The 12,043-nt window shown below is 39.8% G+C and overlaps 1 protein-coding gene across 3 annotated transcripts in view; it reads left to right on the forward strand.

Moving 5' to 3' along the window:
- Btbd8 (BTB domain containing 8) overlaps window positions 1-12,043 on the forward strand; it is a 94,687-nt gene that overhangs the window by 40,488 nt on the left and 42,156 nt on the right. For 2 of the 3 annotated variants that reach the window (XM_004653679.2, XM_045138237.1), the window contains exon 5: window positions 10,385-10,474. The exons of the other annotated variant lie outside the window; for it this stretch is intronic. In XM_004653679.2, the coding sequence (XP_004653736.2) occupies window positions 10,385-10,474 (90 nt within the window). The remainder of the gene's footprint in view (window positions 1-10,384; window positions 10,475-12,043) is intronic. 3 annotated transcript variants of the gene reach the window in all.

The raw sequence follows: 12,043 nt of genomic DNA on the forward strand, positions 1-12,043 counted from the left end.
TTTCATTTCATTTATGTGTTTATTTTTTGAGATAGGGTCTCTGTCTCTAATCCAGACTGACCTGGAATTCACTATCTAGTCTCAGGCTGGTAGTGCTGGGATTAAAGGAATGTGCCACTATTCCTGGCAGAAAGAAAGAGAAAGAATGGTGTGCCTCGTCCTCTAGCTTTTACAAAGAAACCCCAGACACATACGCCACTTTGTGCATCTAGCTTTATGTGGGTACTGAGGAATCAAACTCGGGTCTTTAGGCTTTGCAGGCAAATGCCTTAGTTGCTGAGCTATATCTCTCCAGCCCCATGTGCCTTCTTATTCTCACCAGGCTGCCATTGGCATGAAACAGCTTGTGAGAAGGTGGCCTTGGGACCAGTATGGTTCAGATTTCAGAGTGCTGTAGTTGGGGCCATAGGTCAGTTATTTAATTACTAATTCCTAGGGTGAATTCTCATGACTGCCATGTGTGCAAGTTATGGCATGTACTATATTTGTATGTCTTTATTATTGTCAGATCAGCTATGTAGATGGAAGGCTAAGATTCTAATAGTATTGTTCATTAACATTTGCTGAGTAGGGCTGGAAAGATGACTTAGCAGTTAAGGTGTTTACCTGTGAAGGCCCAAGGACCCAGGTTCAACTCCCCAGATCCCACGTAAGCCATGTGCACAAGACGACATATGCGCACAGTGCACATGTGCACAAAGCGGCACATGCGTCTGGAGTTCATTTGCAGAGGCTAAGTAAGGCCTTGGTGTGCCAGTTCTCTCTCTCACTCTTATAAATTTAAAAAAAAAAAATGCTGAGGACATTGTTTATTCAGTAAAATGCTTGCCTTGGAAGCATGGGGGCCCAAATTTGAAATGCCAACTGTGGTGGTATATGTCTGTAATCCCAGTGCTGGGGAGATAGAGACAGGCAGATCCCTGGGGCTCTCCAACCAGGTAGTTTAGCCTAACTGGGAGCTCCAGGCCATAAAATTACTGTCTCAGGCTGGAGACATGGCTTAGTGGTTAAAGTGCTTGCCTGCAAAGCCTAAGGACCCATGCCAGACATACAATGTGATGCAAGCACCTAGAGTTCAATTACAGTTAGGCCCTGACATACCAATTTGCTTTTTCTCTCTCACTCACTTGCTCTTGCTGCTCACATTAAAAAAAGGCCAATATGTTGGGCTAGTCTTAAAAGAAAAAGACTGTCTCAAAGGAGGTCGACGGTATTCCTGATGATGATACCCTAAGTTGTCCTCTGACCTCAACACACTCATACAGATCTGCCTGCACACCCCCTATTCAAATGAATACTCATACTTGCACACACATCAAATGTAAACATGCAAAAATCAACAGAATTATGGATGGGGGTGGTGGTGCACGCCTTTAGTCCCAGCACTCAGAAAGCAGAGGTGGAAGGATTGCTGTGAGTTCAAGGCCACCCCTAGACTACATAGTGAATTCCAGATCAGCCTGGGCTAGAGTGAGACCCTATCTCATAAAACCAAAATAAAAGAAGAAAGAAACAGAATTGTGTATGGCTAGACACTATGCTTGATTGAGAATCAGATACATAAAAAATAACGTAAGAATTACAGAGAACAGAATGTATTACATGCATTTAAATTCACCAATAGAAAAAACTGCCATGGAGAAAGGATAGGAATTTCAATAAACTATTAACATTGATTGTTTCTTTATAAAAATTATTCACTTTCAAGAAGAGAGAGAGAGACAAAGAAAGAGTATGGGCATGCCAGGCTGCCCATAAATGAATTCTGAACACCACGCCACTCTGTGTGTCTGGCATTATGTGGGTACCAGGGAATTAAACTCAGGCTTTGCAGGCAAGTGTCTTTAACCTCTGAGCCATGTCCCCAGCCCAACATTGGTTATTTCTGTACACTAGAATTTGTTTATATCCTTGAAGTAAAATTTTTACTTTATACCATTCTATAATCCCATACATTTTGTCACTTTTTTTTAAATTGACTTTCCATGCTTTAGGAAAGAATTCTGGATTTCTTGATGATTTTTAATCTGGTCATAGGCTCAATCATACTTTAAACATTTGTGTTTTTTCTAGAAAAATAGAAACTATAGGCAAACAGTACATTAAATATTCACTTTATTGCCAGTTTCTAATACTTGTTCTTTCTTTGGCTCACTTTATGCTTTTGTTTTTTTCTTTTTGAAGTAGGGCTTCCATGTAGCCCTGGCTGGCTGGCTAGCCTGGAACTGGCTATGTAGACCAGAGTAGCCTTTTGCTGAGATTCACCTGCCTCCAACGCCTTTGTGTTAGGGTTACAGAAATAAGAGTGCAGAGTTCTGACATATTCTCCATACCTGGTTCTATTATTATTAACATCTTTTATGTACTTTTCAATATATAACTAATGAACCAATCTTGATACATTTACTGAAGTCCATGGCTTATTCAGATTTCCCTAATTAAAAAAAAAAATTACATAGTTTTGAAAGGAGAGAGAGAGAAGAGAGACAAACAGAATGGGCTTGCCAGGGCCCCCAGCTACTGCAAATGAACTCCAGATACATGCACTATTTTGTGCATCTGGCTTTATGTGGGTACTAGAGAATCAAACCTGGGCAGTTAGGCCTTGTAGGCAAGTGCCTTAACTACTGAGCTATTTCTCTAGCCCAGATTTCCTTAATTTTTACTTCATATCCTTTTCTGTTCTAGGATTCCACCCAGGACACTACATTATCATTCCCTGTCTTGTCTCCATAGGGTACCTCTTGGTTGTGACACTTTTCGACTTTCCTAATTTTGATGATCTTAATATTTTAAGGAGTACCAATCAGGTATTTTGTAGAATTTACCCAAGTGAAATTTATTTGATATCTTTCTCTAGTTATTAAGTAAATTATGTTCTTAGAGGAGGAAGATCACAAATATAAAGGGGCATTTTCATCATAATAACATATGATGTAACATATGACTTCTAAGTGAAGGTCCAGGAGCCCACACTAACATATGAAGAAACTCACTCACAAATAAAGCAAACAGAGAAAGTAACTGTAAAGTAGGGGACTGAGTCGTGCTAGTGTGGGCTTCTGGATCTTTACTTCGTTCTTTGTCTTAGCTTGTTGCTCGGTTTATTGCTGTTCTTTCAGCTGGTTCTTGTGTCCCTCTCGCACACCCATCAGTGTGAGTGCTCACATGTAGTCTACTACCTCCCTTTGTGGCACTAAAGGCTGTTGTGTACTTATCTGTTCTAGAATACCACTTTTTCTCAGAACCCTGATCTGGTCTTCCTTTTCCTCCCCCTTTCTAGGGAATCAGTATACCTGTAGTTCCTTTCTTGGTGGTGGTGGTGGTAGTTGGTGGTGGTGGGGGGTGTATCCCTACATGTAGAGGTCAGAAGTTGGCATCGGGTATCTTCTTCCATTTCCCTCCACCTTGTTTTTGAAACAGGGTCTGTTGCTAAACCTGAAGTTGAGCCATCTGGCTAGACTGGCTGGTCAGCAAAACCTAGGGCCCCTTCTGTCACCTTGTCCCCAGCACTGGTACTGTAGGCACACACCACACAGGTGCTGGAGACCTGCACTCAAGTCCTCATTCTTGTGTGGCAAGTACTTGACCACATGAGCCATCTCTCCAGCTCTTGCTTTGTTTTGTCGTATTGTGTTCTGAGACAAAACTCCTGCTGTGTAGTGTAGGTTTGTCTTGGACTCATGGTAATACTACTGCCTCAGCCTTTCGAGCACTGTGATTTCAGGCATGATTACTACATCTATCTTTCCCTTTTGTTTAAATGATGTTAGAAACCAAGAAATGGGTATTTGGTATGGTACTAGGGTGTTATTTCTTCAAGGTCCACTTAGCTGCTATAGCAAAGATATAAATCCATGCATATTAAACTATATTTATATATAACTATAGATATTTTTATATGTAGCCATTATTATATTAAGCTAAACATGAATTCATGCTAATGTCTGATCTGGTACCACATGTGTCATTCTGGTGTTTCCCTCTTGCTTATTTGTAGTCTTCTAATATAGCTCTGAACCTAGCCATTACCACCTACCATCTCAGGCTTAACTATTCAGTTCTAGTACTGAAGTGCTTAATTTATGCATAGAAAGTCCCTAATTTATGGTGGTTCAACTTAAAATCTTTTTAAATATTTTATTTGAGAGAGAAAGAGAGCAAGAGGCTGATGAGAGAGGGAGAATGGGTATGCCAGGACCTTTAGCCACTGCAAACAAATTCCAGATGCATGTGTCACCTTGTGCATCTGGCTTACGTAGGTCCTGGGGAATTGAACCTGGGTCCTGGCTTTGCAGGGAAGTAAGTACCTTAACCACTAAGCCATCCCTCCAGCCCGAACTTACAATTTCTTTTTTTTTTTTTTTTTTTTTTTTTTGGTTTTTCGAGGCAGGGTCTCACTCTGGCTCAGGCTGTTCCTGGAATTCACTATGTAGTCTCAGGGTGGCCTCGAACTCATGGCAATCCTCCTACCTCTGCCTCCCGAGTGCTGGGATTAAAGGCGTGTGCCACCACGCCCGGCTTACAATTTCTTTTTTTAATTTAATTTAATTTAATTTTTTATCTCTTCACAATTTTTATTAACATTTTCCATGATTATAAAAAATATCCCATGGTAATACCCTTCCCCCCGCACTTTCCCCTTTGAAATTCCATTCTCCATCCTATTACCTCCCCATCTCAAACGAACTTACAATTTCTTAATTCTATGATGATACAAATGTGATATGCATTTATTTGAAACCATACTTAAAATTTGAATATTGATCTTTTCCCAGTCTAGTCATATGTAGTGTGACACTTTCTTGATATACTGGGCAGTGACCCTAAGCTGCAAGGGTAAACAGCTGGTGCTTGGCAGTGTACTTTGCTGCTGAATTATGTAATTCAGGTTAGCCAGTTCATCTAATACATTGAAAGTGTGGCTTAAGGATATTTTCAATTTAGTAGGTTCATTGGGACTCATCCTTCTAAATCAGTAGCATCCGTACAGAAGTTGTAGAATTGTTCCTCTTCCCCTGGGGGAAGCAAACTTCCAACTAGAGGGCAATGCTTATCTACAGTTTCTTTGTCTTTAACTCTTAGATTCTCTTCTGATATCCAGATTTGTTTAGGTCAGCACTATTTCTCCCTGACCCCCTTTTAGCTGGATTTTTCATGCATTTGTAATATAGTTAGATTCTTGTATCATTGTCTGCATTCTGTCCCATGATGCATTTTCTTAATTCCATCCTGTGATTCCCACGACCTCCTAAGTGGTTTTCCTTTAATTTGCTTACATTAAGATTTATTTGTGTCATCAAGTTCTATGAGTTTTGACATGCATAATATCCTGTGTCTATCATTAATGTATCATACAGAATAGCTGCTACTAAAAAATTCTATGCTTAATCTTATTATCTTAATCTTTTCCTTAAGCCCATCTTTTTACTGTATCCATAGTTTTATTTTGTCCAGAATGTCATATAAGTAAAATCATTTACTAGGTAGCCTTTCAGAACAATTTCTTTCACTGAGCAATGTACATTAAGAATTCACCCATGACTTTTTCTAGTAGGTGTGTGGTGATATCTCATTGTTTGACTTTGCATTTCCCTAATGACATACGGTGTTGAGAGTACTTTGAATACATAGGTCCCATCTATATATCTGCCTTGCTAAAATTTCTGTTCATGACTTTTGTCCATCTTGAAACTGGATTGCTGATTTTGTTATTCTTGAGTTTTCAGCTCATTCATCTTATTTTTGAGACAGAGCCTTTCAGTGAATCAAGAGCTCACTAATCAGCTAGCCTTGCTAGCAAGCAAGCCACTAGGATCCTCTTGTCTCTGCCTACTCCCCACTGGGATTACAGGTGCTTACACGTGGCTTTCAGCCATGCCTGGCTCTTACGTAGGTTGCGGGGATCCAAACTCAGGTCCTTCTGCTTGTGTGGCAAGCTACTTACCCACTGAGGCATCTCCGTAGCCTCCCTGCCCCCGCTTCTTTTGTGGTGCTAGGGCTGGAACCCAAGGTCATCTACGTGGAAGGCAAGTGTGCTACACTTAGGTTCATCTCCAGCCCTATGTGTCATATTTTCACAGTATCCTGCTATCTTAATTCCTTTCTTTTTTTCTTTTTTTTTTTTTTTTTTTGAGGCAATGTTCTCACTCTAGCCCAGGCTGACCTGGAATTCACTATGTAGCCCGAGGGTGGCCTCGAACTCACAAAGATCTTCCTACCTCTGCCTCTTGAGTGCTGGGATTAAAGGTGTGTGCCATCATACCTGGCTTAATTACTTTTGACATTATAGTGATTCTTAAAATCTGGGAATGTGAATCTTCCATTCTGTTTGTTTTTTTTGTTTATTTTTATTTATTTATTTGGGAGCAACAGACAGAAAGAGGCAGAGAGAGAATGGGTGCATCAAGGCCTCCAGCTACTGCAAATGAACTCCAGATTCATGCACCACCTTGTGCATCTAGCTTATGTGGGTCTGGAGAATCGAGCCTTGATCTGGGGTCCTTAGGCTTCACAGGCAAGCACTTAATCACTAAGCCATCTCTCTCTAGCCCCCCAGTTGTTTTTTAGTATTAGCCATTTTAGGTTATCTCCATATAAATTTTAGAATTACTTTACCTGTGTTGACATAATATTTTTCTAGGTTTTGATTAAAATTTATTATTTGTTTATTGTGTGTGTGAGTGTGGACATGTGTGTGCCATGGTGCACATGTATAGAATTCAGAGGATACTTTTCAGGTTGGTTCTTGCCTTCTACTTCCTTTTAGGCAGGGCCTCCATGTAGTCACTGCTCCTGCTTCCTTGTGAGCTTCCTTCTCCACCTCCTTTCTGCTTCAGGAGCCTCGAAATTACAGAAGCCCACCACGGCGTCATGTGTTTTATGTGGGATCCAGGGATCCACATTCAGGAATGCAGAGTTTGAGGCAAGAGCTTTGTCCACTGAGCTAGCTCCCCAGCCCAAAATAACCTAAAAATTGAAGGCTGTAAGTTGATGTTGAATTTTGAAAAGTGTTTGGCTACATCTGGTTTTCTTGTAGGAATATAAGTCTGTTTAATAAAGTTATTTTTAATTAAATTTTATATTTTTAAAAGGTCATACTCTTACTATCTCTGTTTTGATGAGAACATAACTTTTTCTCCTTTGTCTTTTCTTTCTTTTTTTCTTTTGTGAGGCAGAGTCTTACTGTACCCCAAGCTTATATGGATGTACTCTGTAGTCCAGGCTGGCCTGGAACCCATGATGATTCTTTTACCTCAACCTCCCAAGTGCTGGGATTAAAGCATGTGCCATCATGCCCGGCTTTCCTTTACTTTCTTAATGTGTTAAAAATAATTTTGCTTGGGCTGGAGCAGTTAAGGTGTTTGCCTGCAAAGCCTAAGGACTCAGGTTTGATTCCTAAGTACCCACATAAAGCCAGGTGCATAAGGTGGTACATGAGTCTGAAGTTTGTTTGCAATGGCTAATGCCCTGGCATACCCATTTTCCCTCTTTCTCTTTTTCTCTCTAAAATAATTTTTTTAAAAATAATAATATTGCTTGTTCTGGGAATGGGAAAACAATTTATCATTCTTGGAATAATGTTTACTTGATTGTGATGTTTTAACTTATTGCTGGATTTATCTTGGCAATATTTTGTTTGGGATTTCTGCATCTATATTCATGAGAAAGATTGGCCTGTACTTTTCCTTTTTGTGATATGCTTGTTGGGCTTAGGTTTTAAAGTTCTACTGACTTCATAGAATGAGTTAGAAATAGTTCTTGTTTTTATTCATTAGTTTGATAAAACTGATTTTTTTTTTTAATCTTCCTTAAAGTTTACTAGAGGGGTGGGGAAGATGGCTTACTGGTTAAAACACTTACTTGCAAATCCTGATGCCCTGGGTTCATTTCCCCCAGTTCCCACATAAAGCCAGAAGCACAAAGTGCCACATGTGTCTGGAGTGTGTTTTCAGTGGCAGGAGGCCCTGGTGTGTTCATACCCCCCTTCCCTTTCTCGAATAAATAAATAAATAAATAAAATACAAATTATTTACTTCTACTTCCTTTTAGGCAGGGCCTCCATGTAGTTTTTACAAATGTTTGCTGCATTCATTGTGGAAGGAAGCCATGTTGGCCTGTTATTTTCTTTATTAAATGAGTTTGACTTTCATCCTTCTGATAGTTAAATTTATTGAGTTTGAACTCATACCCAGCCAGGATGCAATTAAAAGTCTCTTTCAGTGAGTTTTGACTAATATTTCAGCCTGTCTAACACCTACCATTATCAAGATACAGCCAAGTTTCACCAACTACAAAGTTCCCTTATGCCCATTTGCCATTAGTCTCTTCCACGCCCTAGCCCCAGGCAACAACTGAGCCATATGTGCTTCTGTCGGACCTTCTTTGGTGGATTCTTCTGTACATGTGTTTTGGCCTTTGTGTTGGAGACAGTCTCCCTATATGGCCCAGGTTGTTCTTGAGCTTGATAGCCTAAGCAGTCCTCCTGTCTCACCCCAGTTTTGCCCACTGTTTTTGATTGGATTGTTTCCTTGTTACTGTTCCCTAAATTGTAGGTTACTTTACATGTGCTAAAATTTCATGTGATGAAATCAGACATGCTATTGTCTCTTTCTCTCTTTTTTTTTTGCAGTGCACATGTAGTATGTATGGTGTATGCATGTGTGTAGATGTGTGTGCTTCCTGCATGCACATGTAGAGGCCAGAGGAGAATGTCAGGTGTTTTTATCTGTCACTCATATACATATTTCCTTGAGACAGAGTCTTTATGAACCCACAGCTCCCGTTTTCTCAAGTTCCAGCATTTCCTCTGTCTCCACTTCCCACAGACCTGGGGTTACAGATGTGTGGCCACACCAGCTATCTATCTGGGTATTGTGGAAGTCGCCTTGTTGATAGTGTTTATGCTGGAAATCGCCTCAGGGGAAACTTTCTTCAAGTGCTTGAGTCTCCATCTCCTCACTTGTCTTTTCTCTTGTAACCTGTCTATCCACTATGGTAGTATTCTGATGCCTTCAACACATGCCTTAGTTTTCCTAATGTACATATGTGTGCACACACCTATGTGTACATTTATGTGCACATATAATCAAGCCGTTATCAGAGGTGTCTTTCCTTTCTTATTCTCCTCCACTCTCCCATTTCGTCCTCTACTGGAATACAGCATGGTTCTGGCTTTATTTGGCTGCTGTGTTTATAGTACTAGCATTATACCTACCACAGAGTAGATGCCAATGGAGATTTTGGATGAAGGAATTAAGAAACATTTTATTTTAGAAGAAAGAATGAAAATTTAAAAAGTCTTTCATGTCATTTTCTCAAACCTAAGCTGAACAGGAAATAAGGGTGAGTTCTGAACTAGAAATCAACCTTTGTAGTATTTTATTATTCTGTCTTTTAAAAAACTTATTGGCAATAATTTTCATCTCTCACTGACGTTTCCTCAAGATGCTAAGTACATATTTGGTCTTTGTCTCTGCTTATGGCTTCCTATTTTCTTAGCCTTGTAAAGTACTAGGGTAATATTCTAGGATGAAGAGTGATCAGGACAAGTCTTTGTAATGCCAGCTCAGAACTAACTTAATCCCTAACTGCCACAAGTGAACAGCAACTAGTATAACTGCCATCCAAGAGAAAAAAAGAAGTTAATTGTTACTAGTAAAATAAAGAGCTTTCAAGAGAAAAAAATTAAAGCATGACAATGGCATTGAAATTAGTGTTTATTTTTTGTTTGTTTGTTTGTTGGTTTTGTAGTTGTTTTTTTTTAACTTAGGGTCTCATGATGTAGACCAACCTGACTTTAAACTTGTGATCCTCCTGTCTCAGCCTTCCAATTACAGGAATGTGCTAACAAGCATACCTTTGGAATTGATGCTTTAAACAACAACAACAAAAAATGCTTAGGTACAACTATGCTTATAATTTTTGTTATAGTAATCCTACCAGTGAATACCAACAAGGCAAGTTGGTTGTAATGTTGAAAGAGGTAAAGATGAGGACTGGCACATGGCTCAGGGGGTAAAGCACTTGCTGGGCAACTTCTGGGTGCCTGAGTCCAGATCCCCAGACCCCACATAAAAAGCCAGAAACTGTGTCAGACTTCTGCAGTCCCACTATGCTTATGATGAGAAGGGAGGTGGAGACAAGAGAATTCCATGGAAGTTCACAAATAGAGAGCTGAACAATAAGAGGTACTGTTGACAATCAAATGAGGTGGGGCAAGAACCAACCTGAAAATTGTCCTGTGACCTCCACATGCATCTATACCACACGTGTGCACACACACCCTCCACATAAATACTTTTTAAAAAAGAAGGTGAAGTTTCATTAAAATACACTGCATAGTACATAAATGCTTACCTGCGTGTCCCCTTCTTCCCTTTAGGGCCATTTTAAGCTCCAGATCTAGTTATTTTGCTGCAATGCTGAGTGGCTGTTGGGCTGAAAGCTCCCGGGAGTATGTTACTCTTCAAGGGTAAGCAGATTTTCTTACAAAGCATCTTGACTGTAAGATTGAAAATAACAGCCTTACAATGCACTTTTCCCCCATATGTTCAGTAGTATATTTCTTGTGTGATGGAATTCAACAGAGCACATTTTCTGAAACACAAAATAGCATGGAGCATGTAGTGATAGAGATTATGTGTTAATCTGCTCAAGCACTGTAACACAATAGCAAAACTGAGTGGCTTTAACAACAGAAACCTACTTTCTTACAGTTTTGGGGTCTGAAAGTCCAAGATAAAGTGTCAGCAAAACTGCTGTATGATAAGGGCTTTCCCCTTGGAATGCAGACAGCTACCTTCTCACTGTGTGTCCATGTGGCTTTGCTGTGTGCCTCTGTCTGAGCAAAATCTCTGTGGTGTGTCCAAGGACACTAATCCCATCCAACCTAAACTCTGTCCTTCTGACTGAATTTAAACTTAACTACTTCCTTAGAGGTCCCATCAAATACTAGGCAGCAAGGCTTCACCACATGTATTTGGAGAGGATACATTTATTCCATAACAGGAAGTTTCTTATTACATAATATTTGAAATACCAGGCTTCAAAGTGTATTGTTCTGTGGGTAAAAAGGAAGGTAGAGATGGATCTGTTGGTAAGATTTTATCATTAATGTTGAAATATCTTCTTTTTTGATGAGTTTAACATATCCACTGGATTTGGGAAGGGTTATGCTAGTCTCTTAAGTGTGACAATCTTAAGAATAATCATTCTTGTATTAATTTTGAAAACTAGTTCAGAGTCTCTATTTCCTGTATTTTAGACTTTTTTTTTTTTTTTTTTTTTTTAGGTAGGGTCTCACTCTAGCCCAGGCTGACCTGGAATTCACCATGTAGTTTCAGGGTGGCCTCGAACTCATAGTGATCCTCCTACCTCTACCTCCCGAGTGCTGGGATTAAAGAGATGCACCACCATGCCCGGCTTAGACATACATTCAACATCTATTTTTAAAACTGCCACTGTAGTTTTACTGAAACTAAATTCAATAAAACTTCATATTAAGGAATACCACTAGTTTGACCCAGAATCCAACTTTGTGGCATTCATTAAACATGGCGTGATTCTCTGTTGCTCAAGGTCAAAAGAAGTGTATTGATTACAGCATCCCTCAGCATAAGAAAGCAACTTATACAGAGCACATATCTGATTTTTACTGGAAGAAATCATATTACTATTCGTGATTGTTATTAACTACCTGATGCCTCTTGTGTAGATTTTTGTTGCTCTCTCCATGTTCTCAGCAATAATAATTCATGACAATTGCAGGTCGTATTTTCTATGCTTCTTCCACATCCACCAGGCGCTTTAACTTTTGGAGTTAGTCTTTGAGATAGAAAAGAGAAATTCAAGCTGGGCGTGGTGGCGCATGCCTTGGGAGGCAGAGGTGGGAGGATCACTGTGAGTTCAAGGCCACCCTGGAGCTACAGAGTGAGTTCCAGGTCAGCCTGAACTGGAGTGAGACCCTACCTCGAAACCACCCCCCCCCCAAAAAAAAGAGAAATTCAAATCTTCCAAATGAGTAAAAACAAGATCACAGAAG

The sequence above is a fragment of the Jaculus jaculus genome, chromosome 19 (assembly GCF_020740685.1).
Source record: "Jaculus jaculus isolate mJacJac1 chromosome 19, mJacJac1.mat.Y.cur, whole genome shotgun sequence".
In the NCBI taxonomy this organism is placed as follows: Eukaryota; Metazoa; Chordata; class Mammalia; order Rodentia; family Dipodidae; genus Jaculus; species Jaculus jaculus.